The sequence below is a fragment of the Liolophura sinensis genome, chromosome 1 (assembly GCF_032854445.1).
Source record: "Liolophura sinensis isolate JHLJ2023 chromosome 1, CUHK_Ljap_v2, whole genome shotgun sequence".
NCBI lineage: Eukaryota > Metazoa > Mollusca > Polyplacophora > Chitonida > Chitonidae > Liolophura > Liolophura sinensis.
The window spans coordinates 90810045-90833641 of NC_088295.1; the positions used below are offsets into that span (position 1 = coordinate 90810045).

At 41.7% G+C, this 23597-nt stretch overlaps 1 protein-coding gene across 2 annotated transcripts in view; it reads right to left on the bottom strand.

The window, feature by feature from the left end:
- Window positions 1-23597, bottom strand: part of LOC135462084 (nuclear hormone receptor HR96-like) — a 48121-nt gene that overhangs the window by 2237 nt on the left and 22287 nt on the right. For both annotated transcript variants that reach the window (XM_064739435.1, XM_064739436.1), the window contains exon 3: window positions 495-612. In XM_064739435.1, coding sequence (XP_064595505.1) covers window positions 495-612 — 118 coding nt within the window. The remainder of the gene's footprint in view (window positions 1-494; window positions 613-23597) is intronic.

A 23597-nucleotide genomic window follows, 5' to 3' on the forward strand; every position in this document is an offset into this window, starting at 1 on the left:
GCCATTTTTTATTTTGTACAAATTTACTGAAACAGTCAAAAATTTGAAGCTGATCTACATTAGTCATCATGATGAAGCAATGTACCACATTAAACTTCAATCAATGTGATGAACCATTTTCAAAAGTCATAAAAAACGTCTACAAAGCCATCAGGTGCTCACTATCTTTCTTTCTCAACTTACAATTACATGTAAGTTCTTTTTAACGTTATTATTCAGGTTTGTGACTCTGGAACTGATCGATAGACAAGGTGTAAACCCTTAGTTCTGTCTGATACCAGTAGGGAATTAAAAGTTTTTACCTGAAGGCAAAACTGGATTTTGACATGAACAGGTATTCGAAGAAAAGTTCTGTTAAGGAGTGCAAGTTATTCATTTCCATGTGAACAAAAAACAATAACAAACAAAATGCAATTAAAAACAATAACAAAATGCAATGAAAAACAATAACAAAAAAATACAATGAAAAACAATAATCCTCCTTAAAACCATACTTAAAATCATGTCCTTGCGCATTCCAACAGCAAAACATTTTTGTTGACGACAGCGCTTGCAGAATGACCTTGATTCTACAGTGACTTCACAGTGACCTTGACATCTGCCTCTAATCGTCTGAAATTCACAGAAATACTTATATTATACATGTGTGCAATGAGAAAATTTGTGTAAAACATTGAATTAAAAACATATTAAAATAAAAACAAAATTTAATCAACAACTGCACATAGCAAACTAATTATTTTTTTTATTGGTGTTTTCTGATGTACTCAAGAATAATTCACTTATACAATGGGAAGCAGCACTATGGTGTGAGGCAACAGTGCAGAGCCTGTAGGAAACCCATTACCACTCGAAGGCTGGTAGCAGACTTAAAATTCCCATGTGTCATTGTAGAAGAAGACAGTTTGAGCTGGACACGTGCTGTACCAGCATGTTAAACACTTAGCCACAGATGCACCTAGCAAATTATATGCTAAACATACATGCCAGGCCAAAATGACTATGTTGTTGTCAACTATTCCATGTTGTTCTACTGAACCATGCTTATACATTGACAGGCTGTCCATTCAGCCATCAATATAGCCATCAGGTGCCCACTATCTTTCTTTCTCACCTTACAATTACATGTAAGTTCCTTTTAACCTTATTATTCAGTGTAAATTTATCATTTTGGATCAACATCTTCCTCACTGAACACGACAATGACAGATAAGGAACTAAGAGAACTCCAACTGAGTCCTAGCCAGCTCACTTTAGGAGGTTGACATGACCTCCAAATTAGCATAATTATTACTCTGCAGCTGTTGATCTACATAAACGATAAACACAGTTTACTTTAAACCCTTCTCACTGTTAAATATTTGGTTCAAGACAAACACTGTCTGCACACAGCATGCTGTCAGGCTGGTGCAAATAGCTCTATCTCAGGAAGTGAATCAATGGCCTGCCCTCACCCTCTGTTTGGTGTAAAGACACATAGTCAGAGACTGGGCCAATGGTGGATCAATAAGTTCTTAAACCAATACATCTATCCAACTACTCTGGTATTGCTTTACTACATGTGCATGGGTAATGTGTATGTACTAAGGCTTTGTAAACTTCCAAGTGGCACTTGGATTCTGAAACTTGATAAATACGCCATCCTAGATACCTGTATACATAGGCACAAAAGCTGAATGTCCACACCATTGTTTGAAACAGCCAGTTTTCTAAGGTCATATACCATTTGTTCCATTTGTTCCGCAGCGTGCTATCTTGAAAGCCTAAATACGGCTAAAATTCTGTCAACTCCCAATAGGAAGGTACCATTTACTTAATATCAGAAGTAACATCTCCTTACAGCTAATTTCATGACCCTGTTTGACTTGGAACAGCTAAACCTTTGAATCAATAAGCCGTTTAGTTATCAAATGTTACAGTAGCTGACTCTTATTCACATAAGAGACATGCAACGGCAAACCTGAAAAAAGAGCAGACAGGTAGATTTGCATGTAGTGGATACATCACATTATTGTGTTTTACAAGATTTTTTCACTATGAGAGTGGTCAGATTTATTGGTGAATATTAATAATAATAATAATAATTTACTTTCTGAGGAGATCAAATATTTACAAAATCAATATTCGTTGAGTCCCTCCATCCACACATTCACACCTACAGTCCCTCATGCATACACACATTCACACCTATAGTCCCTTATGCATACACATTCACACCTGTAGTCCCTCATGCATACACGCATTCACACCCATAGTCCCTCATGCATACACACATTCACACCTATAGTCCCTCATGCATACACACATTCACACCTGTAGTCCCTCATGCATACACACATTCACCCTATAGTCCCTTATGCATACACATTCACACCTGTAGTCCCTCATGCATACACGCATTCACACCCATAGTCCCTCATGCATACACACATTCACACCTATAGTCCCTCATGCATACACACATTCACACAAAGCTGTTTACATGTACATGTATATATGGTATACATGTATATTAAATACAGATGAACCAGATATATGATGATCACCAGCTATATACAATGTAGTACATTATAGACAATTTCACGCTCCATCAACAGAGGCATATTTTGACTTATTATTTCAATTTTCTTTAAAAACACTGACATTCTGTGATTTGTTGCGGTGGACGAATCTGGACTGTCCAGAGTAAACCACCCACCTCTGCCAGGTGCTTGAAATGGCAAGAGTAAACCACCCACGTCTGCCAGGTACTCGGAATGGCAAGAGTAAACCACCCACGTCTGCCAGGTACTCGGAATGGCAAGAGTAAACCACCCACCCTCTGCCAGGTACTCGAACGGCAAGAGTAAATACCCACCTCTGCCAGGTACTCGGAATGGCAAGAGTAAACCACCCACCTCTGCCAGGTACTCGGAACGGCATGAGTAAACCACCCCACTCTGTCATGTACTCGGGTTAGACAGAGTAAAACACCCACCTATGCCAGGTACTTGGAGTAAATCCCTATCTCTACCCGGTTCTCTGGTTGGCAGGAGTCAACCACCCACCCCTGCCAGGTACTTGGGTTGGAGAGAGTAAACGACCCACTTCTGTCATGTACTCAAGTTAGACAGAGTAAACCACCCACCTCTGCCAGGTACTTGGGTTGGAGAGAGTAAACTACCCACCTCTGCCAGGTACTCAGAATGCCCGGAGTAAACCACTCACCTCTGTCAAATACTCCAAACAGCTGGTAAAGCGATTGGATTCTATGTCTACATGTACATGCAACTGTGGTAGAATGATGAGATAAACATGTCTGATCACAGAATATAAAAACCAGTCCAAGGCTGTCTATTCTTATCATTCATTTGGTTGTAACAATTAAGATATTTGTCTTTTCTACCAACATGACCATGTTTTGTGAGCCTTTGTATGCTGGCACCATATTACAAGGTTCTATGGATAACAACTATCATTTATGCTAGATGTAGACAATGTTTTGGTATACATGGCAACAGCGTATATCATTAAATGTAATCAACAATGCTCATATGCAGAGTAAAAAAAACTTCTTATACCCATATACAATGTAACTTTGTGATGTTATCTACCTTTACTTCTAAATACTATTGAAGGACGTCATGGCTATGAGAAGACATCATTTTGATGTCAAATTTACATGAAATACAGGATTCTATTCCGTAAAAGAAACGCAATTCAGGGACATAATATCCTAGAATTTCCAACACTTTTAAGGATGATTCATTTTAAGTACATTCCACATTGTAAGTGGAGGCCATGGGATAGGCCTATATTTTGTAGTTCATTTAGTTCTAACACTATACAGTTAGATGATTAGAACTGAAATATCAGTCATGGGATTGGCCTATATTTTGTAGTTCATTTAGTTCTAACACTATACAGTTAGATGATTAGAACTGAAATATCAGTCATGGGATTGGTCTATATTTTGTAGTTCATTTAATTCTAACACTATACAGTTAGATGATTAGAACTGAAATATCAGTCATGGGATTGGTCTATATTTTGTAGTTCATTTAATTCTAACACTATACAGTTAGATGATTAGAACTGAAATATCAGTCATGGGATTGGCCTATGTTTTGTAGTTCATTTAATTCTAACACTATACAGTTAGATGATTAGAACTGAAATATCAGTCATGGGATTGGTCTATATTTCGTAGTTCATTTAATTCCAACAATATACAGTTAGATGATTAGAACTGAAATATCAGTCATGGGATTGGTCTATATTTTGTAGTTCATTTAGTTCTAACACTATGCAGTTAGATGATTAGAACTGAAATATCAGTCATGGGATTGGCCCATATTTTGTAGTTCATTTAGTTCTAACACTATGCAGTTAGATGATTAGAACTGAAATATCAGTCATGGGATTGGTCTATATTTTGTAGTTCATTTAATTCTAACACTATACAGTTAGATGATTAGAACTGAAATATCAGTCATGGGATTGGCCTATGTTTTGTAGTTCATTTAATTCTAACACTATGCAGTTAGATGATTAGAATTGAAATATCAAGCATATATACAGTCTTACCCAAAAATAAACTCAATGTTGCCCCCAATTCAAGTACATGTATGTATTTTCAAGGGTTACACCAACCAGTGGGAATCCTGTGAATATCACATGACCAGGAAATGTAGCGGTGTGGTTAATAGTGTTGTCTGTTACATGTAGTTCATCATTTCTGACATTTTCAAGAGGATGAGATACATGTTGCTGACTGTGAGAATTAAAACACAGCCTCAGGACTGTAAGGATATTCAATCTCTCTTCCCTGTACAAGACTGGCTTCCTAAGGCACATAACATAGATATGGGGAGAATAGGAGAACTGACGGTTTCCTGGTCACATTTCACATAACCATATCATGTGTAGGCTACAGCATATCTTCAGGGCATAGGTCGAAGCAAAGCTGTTTGAAGCCATCACCTTAAGAAAATAGGTGTCAGTATATATTCATGTGTAATGACTGAAGGATTTACTCTGTCGGTAGACAGTTTTTGTGGCCTAAGGCTTTCAGCATCCGCCTCAAAGTAAACAGAGCCCAGATCAAACATGGGCTGGGTCATACCAAAGACTTCAAAAATGGCACGTGTTCCTGAATGGTTTCATGCTCACCACTCAAGTTAAAGCAACAAAACAGGACTGTTTGGCTCAGTGTTAGTATAATGTGACTGGGTGGAGTGTCAGTATAATGTGACTGGGTGGAGTGTTAGTATAATGTGACTGGGTGGAGTGTCAGTATAATGTGACTGGGTGGAGTGTTAGTATAATGTGACTGGGTGGAGTGTCAGTATAATATGACTGGGTGGAGTGTCAGTATAATGTGACTGGGTGGCGTGTCAGTATAATGTGGGGGTGTCAGTCACTGGATGGGCTGTAATGTCTGGTGTCTTTGACATTGGGGGCATCAATATGGTGGTATGGACTCATCCTGCCACAAGGAGGTGCAATATACATGTATTCACACACTCCTAATGACTCCTCATCGTCATGACTGAAAACGTGTTAAGTATGTGTAAGAGACAACCCATGGTTCGATTTTTTTATTTCTGTTTTGTAGTGTGTAAACATTAATCATTTCTGATTTCTCACTTCACTGATGTGAACCGAAGTTTGATCGGAAGTGTATTTTTAACTTTTGATAAACTGTACCCTTACTCATTGTGAACAGATACATTACATATAAAGTTGAATCTAGATCCTGAAAACTTTATGTCAGGTGTTGCTAGTCTGAGGACGCCATTTTGTGTGTGCTTTGGAGCGGCATGCTCACTACCGATTTTGTGGAAGCTTGTTGATTTAGAAGACTTCATGGTATTGATGGTAGCCCTGTTCTACTGTATACCCTGGTGCTGAGCTGTCAGTATTTTAGTGTTTACCTGTATGAGAAGGGATGGTCGATGATGGTTACAGACGTCACATTGCTACAGTACAGTGTGTAGGTGGGTAGTGCTTCCCTTGTGTTACAGATGAGGGTGTTTTGCTCTCCAGGGTTCTGGGTGTAACCTAATCTAGATTTGCCTGACTTGAGTCCACATTAAAAGGACTTGAAAAGATTTATGGATTTTTTGGGGTTCCCATCTTTTACATGACACAAAACCCCAATCATGCATATACACATATACGTGGGTAATAATGAGATTTCCACATGCACAATCCAGCTCTATACCAACTGAGCTCACTAGTTACTGCTAGTATAAGCACAGGAAAGCTCACCCTGTTCATTCATGTATACTAATTTCTAATTTCTTTGATTACTAAAAGATCACTGATTAGTGGGCTGGTGATTTTCATACGTGCAAGTTTATAGTATGGAATCCAACTTGCCACAGCCATATAAAACTCTACATATACTGTACAGGTACACTGAAGCATCAATAGACACTTATCTAATAAGTTTACCCGCTGAAAACAAATTCCCACTGAAATTCAGCAAACTTTTGCACAAATTTTAAAAATCTGTAAAACCACCTCTCAATGTTTTTGCACACATCCGGAATCTTTATAATTTCTGCCCTTGAACATGTATGACGAGGCAATTTGTTTTGACCTATATCTATAAATGATGAAAAAGGCTTCACAGGTGACAACAGAACAGGACTATAGATTATTTGGAAGTAAGTTCAGTGTAAATTATTCATGGTACAATGGTGTCTCTATTGATGGAATGTGGTCCATAGTTAGTAATGGTTATCAATATTCACATCATCATGTGAAAACATGGCTCATGTAGCCCTCTACACTATACCACAAGCAGGCCAATGTAGCCATCTACACTATACCACAAGTAGGCTAATGTAGCCATCTACACTATACCACAAGTAGGCTCATGTAGCCCTCTGCACTATACCACAAGTAGGCTAATGTAGCCATCTACACTAAACCACAAGTAGGCCAATGTAGCCATTTACACTATACCACAAGTAGGCTAATGTAGCCATCTACACTATACCACAAGTAGGCTCATGTAGCCCTCTGCACTATACCACAAGTAGGCTCATGTAGCCCCCTACCCTATACCACAAGTAGGCTCATGTAGCCCCCTACCCTATACCACAAGTAGGCTCATGTAGCACCCTACACCATACCACAAGTAGGCTAATGTAGCTCTCTACACTATAACACAAGTAGACTAATGTAGCCATCTACACTATACCACAAGTAGGCTAATGTAGCCCTCTGCACTATACCACAAGTAGGCTAATGTAGCCATCTACACTATACCACAAGTAGGCTAATGTAGCCATCTACACTAAACCACAAGTAGGCTAATGTAGCCCTCTGCACTATACCACAAGTAGGCTAATGTAGCCATCTACACTAAACCACAAGTAGGCCAATGTAGCCATTTACACTATACCACAAGTAGGCTAATGTAGCCCTCTGCACTATACCACAAGTAGGCTAATGTAGCCATCTACACTATACCACAAGTAGGCTAATGTAGCCATCTACACTAAACCACAAGTAGGCTAATGTAGCCCTCTGCACTATACCACAAGTAGGCTAATGTAGCCATCTACACTAAACCACAAGTAGGCCAATGTAGCCATTTACACTATACCACAAGTAGGCTAATGTAGCCATCTACACTATACCACAAGTAGGCTAATGTAGCCCTCTGCACTATACCACAAGTAGGCTCATGTGGCACCCTACCCTATACCACAAGTAGGCTCATGTAGCCCCCTACCCTATACCACAAGTAGGCTCATGTAGCACCCTACACCATACCACAAGTAGGCTAATGTAGCTCTCTACACTATAACACAAGTAGACTAATGTAGCCATCTACACTATACCACAAGTAGGCTAATGTAGCCCTCTGCACTATACCACAAGTAGGCTAATGTAGCCATCTACACTATACCACAAGTAGGCTAATGTAGCCATCTACACTAAACCACAAGTAGGCTAATGTAGCCCTCTGCACTATACCACAAGTAGGCTAATGTAGCCATCTACACTAAACCACAAGTAGGCCAATGTAGCCATTTACACTATACCACAAGTAGGCTAATGTAGCCATCTACACTATACCACAAGTAGGCTAATGTAGCCCTCTGCACTATACCACAAGTAGGCTCATGTAGCACCCTACCCTATACCACAAGTAGGCTCATGTAGCCCCCTACCCTATACCACAAGTGGGCTCATGTAGCACCTTACACCATACCACAAGTAGGCTAATGTAGCTCTCTACACTATAACACAAGTAGACTAATGTAGCCATCTACACTATACCACAAGGAGGCTAAAGTAGCCATCTACACTATACCACAAGTAGGCTAATGTAGCTATCTGCACTATACCACAAGTAGGCTCATGTAGCACCCTACACCATACCACAAGTAGGCTAATGTAGCTCTCTACACTATAACACAAGTAGGCTAATGTAGCCATCTCCACTATACCACAAGTAGGCTAATGTAGCCATCTCCACTATACCACAAGTAGGCTAATGTAGCCCTCTCCACTATACCACAAGTAGGCTAATGTAGCCATCTCCACTATACCACAAGTAGGCTCATGTAGCCATCTCCACTATACCACAAGTAGGCTAATGTAGCCCTCTCCACTATACCACAAGTAGGCTAATGTAGCCCTCTGCACTATACCACAAGTAGGCTAATGTAGCCCTCTGCACTATACCACAAGTAGGCTAATGTAGCCATCTCCACTATACCACAAGTAGGCTCATGTAGCACCCTACACCATACCACAAGTAGGCTAATGTAGCACCCTACACTATACCACAAGTAGGCTAATGTAGCCATCTCCACTATACCACAAGTAGGCTAATGTAGCCCTCTCCACTATACCACAAGTAGGCTAATGTAGCCATCTCCACTATACCACAAGTAGGCTAATGTAGCCATCTCCACTATACCACAAGTAGGCTCATGTAGCCCTCTGCACTATACCACAAGTAGGCTAATGTAGCCATCTCCACTACAGCTACAAGAAAACATGTAATACATATTATACTATCAGTACAGTCTTTTTAAGCTAATTTAGTAGAAATGCAACCTGAATAAAGTAAGTGTCATTACAAGCACAGACATTATTAGCAGACATGTGCTGGTGTCACTAGCATACGTGGACAGGTGTCACTAGCAGACATGTGCATGTGTCACTAGCAGACATGTACAGGTGTCACTAGCAGACTAGCAGACATGTACAGGTGTCACTGGCAGACATGTACAGGTGTCACAAGCAGGCATGCTGGTGTCACTAGCAGACATGTACAGGTGTCACTAGCAGACATGTACAGGTGTCACAAGCAGATAAGTTATTGAATGACTTTATTTAAACACAACAACAGTTTGTGTTTGATATAGGCATGACATTTCAGAATTTTCCTTCTGACACACACATGTAACTGCACATTTTCTTATGTTCACATATAGCAGATATACATGGAGTGTTTGTCACTGCCCTTTCTGTCCCCGGAAGATGTGTGCAAATTTCATTACACAGAAAATGGGACGGGGAAACACTGAGAAGAACAACTCAGCTGTTTAAACAAAGAATTCAATGAAGACAAACTGTCCACCACAAATGAAACAATAAGTAAGAGAGTGTATCTAAATGAGATTCAAGTTTCAACAATTAATGATATTTAAACTATCAGTGTAGTTTTAGAATGTTTCCTTTTCCTTTAAAGGACAGGTGAAACAAGTACAAAAATTATACAAACATTTACAGGTACAGTGCAGTTGTAGAAAGTAATACCAGGGAAAATAGCAGTGTACATGTATTATAAAGGAACTGATTAAAGACAATGATCAATTTTACAAATAAAATGATTCTTCAGCAGGGTGAAATCAATCTGCCTCAACTTTCCACAAACACCAAGGAGGTATGTTAACATTGGTTCAGCCAGTCCTCAGCCTCAGAGGAAAGTGTTTAACTACAAGTTCAATAGCACTTGTTTCTCAGGTAAACTAGGCTGTGCAGGAAGACACAGTGGTGGATACCTGGTGTACAAGTAACACCCATTGCTTAACCTTTGCCTTATCACACATTCTGGTGAACTTTTTGCACTAGGCTTGTACTAGGAGAGAGTCTATCTGACCCCACTGGTTTGTTTAACTATGCATTACTGAGATGTCAGGTTCCCTTGCCTGTCTTACACTCCCTCATCCCACCTGTGCTGGGCAACTTTTTACCATGTTTCATATAAAAGGTAGCTCTTTTCATATGTATTTGTATAAAAAATACTAAAAAACAAAACCCTGTCACAGGACAAAGAATGGTATATATCTATCAGGAGAAAATGCAGTACACACTTGTGAACTAAGCCAAGAACAGCTGCATATGTACATATGTATGCACTGGTCAACATGGCTGAAGAGCTGTACTCAACACAACTGTACATGTATGCACTGGTCAACATGGCTGAAGAGCTATACTCAACACAACTCTACATGTATGCACTGGTCAGCATGGCTGAAGAGCTATACTCAACACAATTGTACATGTATGCACTCGTCAACATGGCTGAAGAGCTATAATCAACACAATTGTACATGTATGCACTGGTCAACATGGCTGAGCAGATATACTCAACACAATTGTACATGTATGCACTGGTCAGCATGGCTGAGCAGCTATACTCAACACAACTGTACATGTATGCACTGGTCAACATGGCTGAGCAGATATACTCAACACAATTGTACATATATGCACTGGTCAACATGGCTGAGCAGATATACTCAACACAACTGTACATGTATGCACTGGTCAACATGGCTGAGCAGCTATACTCAACACAACTGTACATGTATGCACTGGTCAACATGGCTGAAGAGCTATACTCAACACAATTGTACATGTATGCACTGGTCAGCATGGCTGAGCAGATATACTCAACACAATTGTACATGTATGCACTGGTCAGCATGGCCGAGCAGCTATACTCAACACAACTGTACATGTATGCACTGGTCAACATGGCTGAGCAGATATACTCAACACAATTGTACATATATGCACTGGTCAACATGGCTGAGCAGATATACTCAACACAATTGTACATGTATGCACTGGTCAACATGGCTGAGCAGCTATACTCAACACAATTGTACATGTATGCACTGGTCAACATGGCTGAGCAGCTATACTCAACACAATTGTACATGTATGCACTGGTCAACATGGCTGAAGAGCTATACTCAACACAATTGTACATGTATGCACTGGTCAACATGGCTGAGCAGATATACTCACAACACCTCCATGTACATATATGCACTGGTCAACATGGCTGAAGAGCTACACTCAACACAATTGTACATGTATGGACTGGTCAGCATGGCTGAGCAGCTATACTCAACACAATTGTACATGTATGCACTGGTCAGCATGGCTGAGCAGCTATACTCAACACAACTGTACATGTATGCACTGGTCAACATGGCTGAGCAGATATACTCACAACACCTCCATGTACATATATGCACTGGTCAACATGGCTGAGCAGATATACTCAACACAATTGTACATGTATGCACTGGTCAGCATGGCTGAGCAGCTATACTCAACACAACTGTACATGTATGCACTGGTCAACATGGCTGAGCAGATATACTCAACACAATTGTACATGTATGCACTGGTCAACATGGCTGAGCAGATATACTCAACACAATTGTACATGTATGCACTGGTCAACATGGCTGAGCAGATATACTCAACACAACTGTACATGTATGCACTGGTCAACATGGCTGAGCAGATATACTCAACACAATTGTACATGTATGCACTGGTCAACATGGCTGAGCAGATATACTCAACACAATTGTACATGTATGCACTGGTCAGCATGGCTGAGCAGCTATACTCAACACAATTGTACATGTATGCACTGGTCAACATGGCTGAAGAGCTATACTCAACACAATTGTACATGTATGCACTCGTCAACATGGCTGAGCAGATATACTCACAACACCTCCATGTACATGTATGCACTGGTCAACATGGCTGAGCAGCTATACTCAACACAACTGTACAAATATGCACTGGTCAACATGGCTGAAGAGCTATACTCAACACAATTGTACATGTATGCACTGGTCAACATGGCTGAAGAGCTATACTCAACACAATTGTACATGTATGCACTGGTCAGCATGGCTGAGCAGCTATACTCAACACAATTGTACATGTATGCACTGGTCAGCATGGCTGAGCAGCTATACTCAACACAACTGTACATGTATGCACTGGTCAACATGGCTGAGCAGCTATACTCAACACAATTGTACATATGTATGCACTGGTCAACATGGCTGAGCAGCTATACTCAACACAATTGTACATGTATGCACTGGTCAACATGGCTGAGCAGCTATACTCAACACAATTGTACATGTATGCACTGGTCGACTTGGTTCAGCAGCTATACTCATGACACCTCCATGTACATGTATGCACTGGTCAACATGGCTGAAGAGCTATATTCAACACAACTGTACATGTATGCACTGGTCGACTTGGTTCAGCAGCTATACTCATGACACCTCCATGTACATGTATGCACTGGTCAACATGGCTGAGCAGCTATACTCAACACAATTGTACATGTATGCACGGGTCAACTTGGTTCAGCAGCTATACTCAACACATTTGTACATGTTGCACTGGACGACATGTATGTGCTACAACCTGTCCATCAGATGTAGTTATGGTTATTTGACGGTTATGATCAAATATGAACAACTACAACCTGTCCATCAGGGGACAAGAGGGTTATGGTCAAACATGAACAACTACAGCCTGTCCATCAGGGGACAAGAGGGTTATGGTCAAACATGAACAACTACAGCCTGTCCATCAGTGGACAAGAGGGTTATGGTCAAACATGAACAACTACAGCCTGTCCATCAGGGGACAAGGTGGTTATGGTCAAACATGAACAACTACAGCCTGTCCATCAGGGGACAAGACAGTTATGGTCAAAACATGAACAACTACAACCTGTCCATCAGTGGACAAGAGGGTTATGGTCAAACATGAACAACTACAGCCTGTCCATCAGGGGACAAGAGGGTTATGGTCAAACATGAACAACTACAGCCTGTCCATCAGTGGACAAGAGGGTTATGGTCAAACATGAACAACTACAGCCTGTCCATCAGGGGACAAGAGGGTTATGGTCAAACATGAACAACTACAATCTGTCCATCAGGGTACAAGATGGTTATGGTCAAACATGAACAACTACAGCCTGTCCATCAGTGGACAAGAGGGTTATGGTCAAACATGAACAACTACAGCCTGTCCATCAGTGGACATGAGGGTTATGGTCAAACATGAACAACTACAACCTGTCCATCAGGGGACAAGAGGGTTATGGTCAAACATGAACAACTACAGCCTGTCCATCAGGGGACAAGAGGGTTATGGTCAAACATGAACAACTACAATCTGTCCATCAGTGGACAAGAGGGTTATGGTCAAACATGAACAACTACAGCCTGTCCATCAGGGGACAAGAGGGTTATGGTCAAACGTGAACAACTACAGCCTGTCCATCAGTTGACAAGATGGTTATGGTCAAATATGAACAACTACAACCTGTCCATCAGTGGACAAGACGGTTATGGTCAAACATGAACAACTACAGCCTGTCCATCAGTGGACAAGAGGGTTATGGTCAAACGTCAACAACTACAGCCTGTCCATCAGTTGACAAGATGGTTATGGTCAAACATGAACAACTACAGCCTGTCCATCAGTGGACAAGAGGGTTATGGTCAAACATGAACAACTACAGCCTGTCCATCAGGGGACAAGAGGGTTATGGTCAAACATGAACAACTACAATCTGTCCATTAGGGGACAAGAGGGTTATGGTCAAACATGAACAACTACAGCCTGTCCATCAGTGGACAAGAGGGTTATGGTCAAACATGAACAACTACAATGTGTCCATCAGTGGACAAGAGGGTTATGGTCAAACGTGAACAACTACAGCCTGTCCATCAGTTGACAAGATGGTTATGGTCAAACATGAACAACTACAACCTGTCCATCAGTGGACAAGACGGTTATGGTCAAGCATGAACAACTACAGCCTGTTCATCAACAGACAAGATGATTATGGTCAAACATGAACAACTGTAATGTGTTCATGAGTGAATAAAATTGTCGTGCCTGCCAAACTAGAGACAGATGAACTGATGTCCCATGAATTGATTCCAATCATTGAAATGAGAAGAGAAACAGCAGAATTTGCAAGTTCATCAGAACATTAACAACTAAAGCATGTTCATCAGAGGGTAAGATGGCTATGGCCAAACATGAACAACTAAAGCATGTTCATCAGAGGGTAAGATGGCTATGGCCAAACATGAACAACTAAAGCATGATCATCAGACGGTAAGATGGCTATGGCCAAACATGAACAACTAAAGCATGTTTATCAGAGGGTAAGATGGCTATGGCCAAAGATGAACAACTAAAGCATGGTCATCAGACGGTAAGATGGCTATGGCCAAACATGAACAACTAAACAAGGTTTATCAGAGGGTAAGATGGCTATGGCCAAACATGAACAACTAAAGCATGTTCATCAGACGGTAAGATGGCTATGGCCAAACATGAACAACTAAAGCATGATCATCAGAGGGTAAGATTGCTATGGCCAAACATGAACAACTAAAGCATGTTTATCAGAGGGTAAGATGGCTATAGCCAAAGATGAACAACTAAAGCATGGTCATCAGACGGTAAGATGGCTATGGCCAAACATGAACAACTAAAGCATGTTTATCAGAGGGTAAGATTGCTATGGTCAAACATGGACAACTAAAGCATGTTCATCAGAGGGTAAGATTGCTATGGCCAAACATGAACAACTAAAGCATGTTTATCAGAGTGTAAGATGGCTATGGTCAAACATGAACAACTAAAGCATGTTCATCAGAGGGTAAGATGGCTATGGTTAAACATGAACAACTAAAGCATGTTTATCAGAGGGTAAGATGGCTATGGTCAAACGTGGACAACTAAAGCATGATCATCAGAGGGTAAGATGTCCATTTTCAAACATGAACAACTAAAGCATGTTTATCAGAGGGTTACATGGCTACGGTCAAACATGAACACCTACACTGTACATGTACCACTTATCAGTCGGCAAGATGGCAGTGGGCAAATATGGCTGTGGCCAGACATTACAGCATATGATGGCTTTCATACACATTCTCCACACACAGGTAGGCAGTGATGTCAATCTTTAATACAAGGTAATGTTATGGCTGAGGTGATACACAACCTTCAAGTCAGTTATCACACCTTAAACTGAGAGAACACCTGTTTGGAGAACATATTTATTTTTCAGTCTTGTTGAGAGCTATTCTGGCTTCCCCCTTGACCTGTAGAGTTTGCTTCCACCGTCACCCTGTATAGAGGTTGAGAGACAAACTCAGCATGTAAATATCTGCTTGTTTGTGCCGGAGGCAGACCTGAAGTCAAACACTGACATGTATACGTCCATGATCAGAGGAGGTGAGCATTTGAGGAGCCAGGTATACATGGCTCCTCAGATACACCTGATACCTCTATATACTTTTGAAGGAATAAAAGGATCTGGTAACTTTCATCAGTTACTTGTATAAATTGCTCCATAGTCCACAAGCCGAGCATTTATAAGATAGAACACAATTAAAAATAACAGTTCAAACCTTACCTTACATCTGGTATGCACTGATTCCCTGAGGCTACCAAGCTGTAGTTATGACACAGTCAGCATTAGTAAACCATCCACCAAGTCCTGGCAAGGTACCTGTTCGCTGTTCGAAAGATAAACTGTTGACAACGAACACAAAATTCTACAGTACCATACATTTGAAGGCAATAAAAAAGGCCAAAAAAAAAACCCCAAAAAAAAACAAAAATTTATAAATAAAAGTTATGCTGGAAGACATTATTGAACAGCCAACAGGTAACTTGCAGGGACAAGGCAGAAGTTTGAATTCAAAACATGCCAGACTTTGGGTCCTCTTGTTTGAGTCATAATTTTTAACGGGTAGGTTACTGTTAAAAGAAGGTTTACCGACGTGGGTTGTGACATAACTACAGTCTAGCTGACTTGGGGAATCAGTGCATACCAGGTGTAAAGTAAAGTTTGAGCTATTCGAGTTATTTTTAGTGAATTGTCAGCCTGGATTAGACTTAAGCGTATGTGGGTATTATGGTAGGAATGTCGTAGCTTAGCTTTGGACTACCATGAACATGCCAGAGCCTGATGGGCATGAACCTCCCAGAGTCTGATGATCATGAATCTATCAATCTGATGACCATGAGTCTGCCATTGTGGTTACCATGAGTCTGCCAGAGTCTGATGATCATGAATCTGTCAATCTGATAACCACGAGTCTGACACTGTGGTTACCATGAGTCTGCCAGAGTCTAATGATCATGAATCTGTCAGTCTGATAACCACGAGTCTGACACTGTGGTTACCATGAGTCTGCCAGAGTCTGATGATCATGAATCTGTCAGTCTGATAACCACGAGTCTGACACTGTGGTTACCATGAGTCTGCCAGAGTCTAATGATCATGAATCTGTCAGTCTGATAACCACGAGTCTGACACTGTGGTTACCATGAGTCTGCCAGAGTCTGATGATCATGAATCTGTCAGTCTGATAACCACGAGTCTGACACTGTGGTTACCATGAGTCTGCCAGAGTCTGATGATCATGAATCTGTCAGTCTGATAACCACGAGTCTGACACTGTGGTTACCATGAGTCTGCCAGAGTCTAATGATCATGAATCTGTCAGTCTGATAACCACGAGTCTGACACTGTGGTTACCATGAGTCTGCCAGAGTCTGATGATCATGAATCTGTCAATCTGATGACCATGAGTCTGTCAGTTTGATGACCACGAGTCTGCCACTGTGGTTACCATGAACCTCCCAGAGTCTGATGATCATGAATCTGTCAATCTGATGACCATGAGTCTGACACTGTGGTTACCATGAGTCTGCCAGAGTCTGATGATCATGAATCTGTCAATCTGATGACCATGAGTCTGTCAGTTTGATGACCATGAGTCTGACACTGTGGTTACCATGAACCTCCCAGAGTCTGATGATCATGAATCTGTCAGTCTGATAACCATGAGTCTGACACCGTGGTTACCATGAGTCTGCCAGAGTCTAATGATCATGAATCTGTCAGTCTGATAACCACGAGTCTGACACTGTGGTTACCATGAGTCTGCCAGAGTCTGATGATCATTAATCTGTCAGTCTGATAACCACGAGTCTGACACTGTGGTTACCATGAGTCTGCCAGAGTCTGATGATCATGAATCTGTCAGTCTGATAACCACGAGTCTGACACTGTGGTTACCATGAGTCTGCCAGAGTCTAATGATCATGAATCTGTCAGTCTGATAACCACGAGTCTGACACTGTGGTTACCATGAGTCTGCCAGAGTCTGATGATCATGAATCTGTCAATCTGATGACCATGAGTCTGTCAGTTTGATGACCACGAGTCTGCCACTGTGGTTACCATGAACCTCCCAGAGTCTGATGATCATGAATCTGTCAATCTGATGACCATGAGTCTGACACTGTGGTTACCATGAGTCTGCCAGAGTCTGATGATCATGAATCTGTCAATCTGATGACCATGAGTCTGTCAGTTTGATGACCATGAGTCTGACACTGTGGTTACCATGAACCTCCCAGAGTCTGATGATCATGAATCTGTCAGTCTGATAACCATGAGTCTGACACCGTGGTTACCATGAGTCTGCCAGAGTCTAATGATCATGAATCTGTCAGTCTGATAACCACGAGTCTGACACTGTGGTTACCATGAGTCTGCCAGAGTCTGATGATCATTAATCTGTCAGTCTGATAACCACGAGTCTGACACTGTGGTTACCATGAGTCTGCCAGAGTCTGATGATCATGAATTTGTCAGTCTGATAACCACGAGTCTGACACTGTGGTTACCATGAGTCTGCCAGAGTCTAATGATCATGAATCTGTCAGTCTGATAACCACGAGTCTGACACTGTGGTTACCATGAGTCTGCCAGAGTCTGATGATCATGAATCTGTCAGTCTGATGACCATGAGCCTGTCAGTTTGATGACCACGAGTCTGCCACTGTGGTTACCATGAACCTCCCAGAGTCTGATGATCATGAATCTGTCAATCTGATGACCATGAGTCTGACACTGTGGTTACCATGAGTCTGCCAGAGTCTGATGATCATGAATCTGTCAATCAGATGACCATGAGTCTGTCAGTTTGATGACCACGAGTCTGCCACTGTGGTTACCATGAACCTCCCAGAGTCTGATGATCATGAATCTGTCAATCTGATGACCATGAGTCTGACACTGTGGTTACCATGAACCTCCCAGAGTCTGATGATCATGAATCTGTCAATCTGATGACCATGAGTCTGACACTGTGGTTACCATGAGTCTGCCAGAGTCTAATGATCATGAATCTGTCAATCTGATAACCACGAGTCTGACACTGTGGTTACCATGAGTCTGCCAGAGTCTGATGATCATGAATCTGTCAGTCTGATAACCAGGAGTCTGACACTGTGGTTACCATGAGTCTGCCAGAGTCTAATGATCATGAATCTGTCAGTCTGATAACCACGAGTCTGACACTGTGGTTACCATGAGTCTGCCAGAGTCTAATGATCATGAATCTGTCAATCTGATAACCACGAGTCTGACACTGTGGTTACCATGAGTCTGCCAGAGTCTGATGATCATGAATCTGTCAGTCTGATAACCACGAGTCTGACACTGTGGTTACCATGAGTCTGCCAGAGTCTAATGATCATGAATCTGTCAATCTGATGACCATGAGTCTGCCATTGTGGTTACCATGAGTCTGCCAGAGTCTGATGATCATGAATCTGTCAATCTGATGACCACGAGTCTGACACTGTGGTTACCATGAGTCTGCCAGAGTCTGATGATCATGAATCTGTCAGTCTGATAACCACAAGTCTGTCAGTTTGATGACCACGAGTCTGCCACTGTGGTTACCATGCACCTCCCAGAGTCTGATGATCATGAATCTGTCAATCTGATGACCATGAGTCTGACACTGTGGTTACCATGAACCTCCCAGAGTCTGATGATCATGAATCTGTCAGTCTGATAACCATGAGTCTGACACTGTGGTTACCATGAGTCTGCCAGAGTCTGATGATCATGAATCTGTCAATCTGATGACCATGAGTCTGTCAGTTTGATGACCACGAGTCTGCCACTGTGGTTACCATGAACCTCCCAGAGTCTGATGATCATGAATCTGTCAGTCTGATGGCCACGAGTCTGACACTGTGGTTACCATGAGTCTGCCAGAGTCTGATGATCATGAATCTGTCAGTCTGATAACCACAAGTCTGTCAGTTTGATGACCACGAGTCTGCCACTGTGGTTACCATGAACCTCCCAGAGTCTGATGATCATGAATCTGTCAATCTGATGACCATGAGTCTGACACTGTGGTTACCATGAACCTCCCAGAGTCTGATGATCATGAATCTGTCAGTCTGATAACCATGAGTCTGACACTGTGGTTACCATGAGTCTGCCAGAGTCTGATGATCATGAATCTGTCAATCTGATGACCATGAGTCTGTCAGTTTGATGACCACGAGTCTGACACTGTGGTTACCATGAACCTCCCAGAGTCTGATGATCATGAATCTGTCAGTCTGATGACCACGAGTCTGACACTGTGGTTACCATGAGTCTGCCAGAGTCTAATGATCATGAATCTGTCAGTCTGATAACCATGAGTCTGACACTGTGGTTACCATGAGTCTGCCAGAGTCTGATGATCATGAATCTGTCAGTCTGATAACCACGAGTCTGACACTGTGGTTACCATGAGTCTGCCAGAGTCTGATGATCATGAATCTGTCAGTCTGATGACCATGAGTCTGCCACTGTGGTTACCATGAACCTGCCAGAGTGTGGTGACAATAAATCACAATGCCGATCATGCCTTTTGTCCACCAGTGATTTTAGTCATGCAATGTAATTCCAGTATTAAGTAGTATTGCAACAGCTTAACCTCAAACAGCAGCGTGCATTTCCCACTGTTGTTACTGTTCTGGTTACCTTCTCTTTGCTCTACATCTTGATTATACTGCATACCTCCTTTTAACCAATGAGGTTTGTGATGTCACAAGAGTTGCACTGTCCTCATGTAAGGATTGTCCTTAATCTCTGTCTTCAGGGGTAAATGTCTTGTTGCTCGATTAACACTGAGAACCTACTTTGTAGACAGTATGCATAAACACTTTGTATCACCACCCACCAACACCCTCACAACAGTTCTCACAGGTTTGTATCACAATCCACCAACACACACAAACTCACAACAGTTCTCACAGGTTTGTATCACCATCCACCAACACACACACCCTCACAACAGTTCTCACAGGTTTGTATCACCATCCACCAACATACACACACCCTCACAACAGTTCTCACAGGTTTGTTTCACAATCCACCAACACACACAAACTCACAACAGTTCTCACAGGTTTGTATCACCATCCACCAACACACACACCCTCACAACAATTCTCACAGGTTTGTATCACCATCCACCAACACACAACCGTTCTCACAGGTTTGTATCATCACCCACCAACACACAAATAACAGTTCTTACAGGCTTGTATCACCTTCCACCAACACACACACACACTCACAACAGTTCTCACAGGCTTCTTTCCCTATCCACCTACACACAACAGTTCTCGCAGGTTTGTATCATCATCCACCAACACACACACACACTCACAACAGTTCTCACAGGTTTGTATCCCTATCCACCTACACACAACAGTTCTCACAGGTTTGTATCAACATCCACCAACACACACATAACAGTTCTTACAGGTCTGTATCACCATCCACCAACACACACACACACTCACAACAGTTCTCACAGGTTTGTATCACCATCCACCAACACACACACCCTCACAACAGTTCTCACAGGTTTGCATCACCAGTCACTTACACACACAACAGTTCTTACAGGCTTGTAGCACCACCCACCAAAACACACACATAACAGTTCTCACAGGTTTGTATCACCAGTGACTTACACATACAACAGTTCTCACAGGTTTGTATCACCACCCACCTACACACATAACAGTTTTCACAGGTTTGCATCACCAGTTACTTACACACGCAACAGTTCTTACAGGCTTGTAGTACCACCCACCAACACGCACACATAACAGTTCTCACAGGTTTGTATCATCAGTTACTTACACATACAACAGTTCTCACAGGTTTGTATCACCACCAACCTACACACATAACAGTTCTCACAGGTTTGTATCACCAGTCACTTGCACACACAACAGTTCTCACAGGCTTGTATCACCAGTTACTTACACACACAACAGTTCTCACAGGCTTGTAACACCATCCACCAACACACACATACCAGTTCTCATAGGTTTGTATCACCACCCACCTACACACATAACAGTTCTCACAGGTTTGTATCACCAGTCACTTACACACACAACAGTTCTTACAGGCTTGTAGCACAATCCACCAACACACACACATAACAGTTCTCACAGGTTTGTATCACCAGTGACTTACACACACAACAGTTCTCACAGGTTTGTATCACCACCCACCTACACACATAACAGTTCTCACAGGTTTGTATCACCAGTTACTTACACACACAACAGTTCTCACAGGGTTGTATCACCAGTCACTTACACATACAACAGTTCTCACAGAATTGTATCACCAGTTACTTACACACACAACAGTTCTCACAGGTTTGTAGCACCACCCACCAAAACACACACATAACAGTTCTCACAGGTTTGTATCACCAGTCACTTACACACACAACAGTTCTCACAGGGTTGTATCACCAGTCACTTACACATACAACAGTTCTCACAGGTTTGTATCACCAGTTACTTACACACACAACAGTTCTCACAGGTTTGTAGCACCACCCACCACCACACACACATAACAGTTCTCACAGGTTTGTATCACCAGTGACTTACACACAACAGTTCTCACAGGTTTGTATCACCACCCACCTACACACATAACAGTTCTCACAGGTTTGTATCACCAGTCACTTGCACACACAACAGTTCTCACAGGTTTGCATCACCACTCACCTACACACATAACAGTTCTCACAGGTTTGTATCACCAGTCACTTGCACACACAACAGTTCTCACAGGCTTGTAGCACCACCCATTTACACATACAGAACAGTTATCAAAGGTTTGTATCACGACCCAATTACACATGTCAGTTCTCACAGGTCTGTATTACCACCCAACTACACACGAGTTCTCTCAGGTCTTTGCACCACCCACAAAATAGTTTTCACAGGTTTGTATCACCACCCACCAACATGTACATACGCTAGTTCTCACAACGTTGTAATTCCATCAACCTGTGCATTAGTACAAGGGTCAGTCTATTTTGAGCATCTCTACAAAGAACATTTCTGCCAGTAAAATGACATGTAGTCATGTTATAGACTGAGAACCATACAAATGTACATGTTCATTGAATGACAAGTCCCTCATATAGATCTGACTCATATTTACTCTGACAGAAGGAAATGTTTTCATAAGACCTCACTCACAATATGGAAGTTTTGGAGTTTCAACATGGTGATATCACGCATGACATGGTGTAACTTTGTTGCACAGTGAGAGCAATTCAGTGCTTTGTAAAATGGGCAGTAATAATGCAAATTATCCACAAAATATGACTTTAATTTCCTATCTTAACGTTGCAATTCTCTTACATAAATATTCCAAGAAACATACATTACTGATCATAATGGATAACATCTACGATTACACATACATGAGTTTGTGTACATAAAATAGCATCACTTTGTTTCGCCTGACCTCCAGTTGTATCAGCAATCGATGATGTTACAGAAGAGAAGGATGTCAAATTTTTGAATATGGTACCTCCATTAGCCTGTATTGTCTCCCTTGAGAACACAGCTATGAAGATGTACACATATGCTGCCTGAGTGAGGAGTTAACCACTTACCTGATAACCACATACACACCCTAATGTTCCATAAAGGCCTTTTGTATTCATGAATTGTGCACAAAATCAGCCAGACCCACAAATACGAATTTAAATTTTAATACATTTTATAGCAATGCTTGTTATATGTACATCAGCACCAAAGTGCACGAAGTGACAAGGGCAGAAAGGCCATGCTCATACCAAAGTGAATGACGTCACCGGACAGAAAGGCCATGCTCATACCAAAGTGAATGACGTCACCGGACAGAAAGGCCATGCTCATACCAAAGTGAGCGACGTCACATGACAGAAAGGCCATGCTCATACCAAAGTGAATGACGTCACCGGACAGAAAGGCCATGCTCATACCAAAGTGAATGATGTCACAGGACAGAAAGGCCATGCTCATACCAAAGTGAATGATGTCACCGGACAGAAAGGCCATGCTCATACCAAAGTGAATGACGTGAC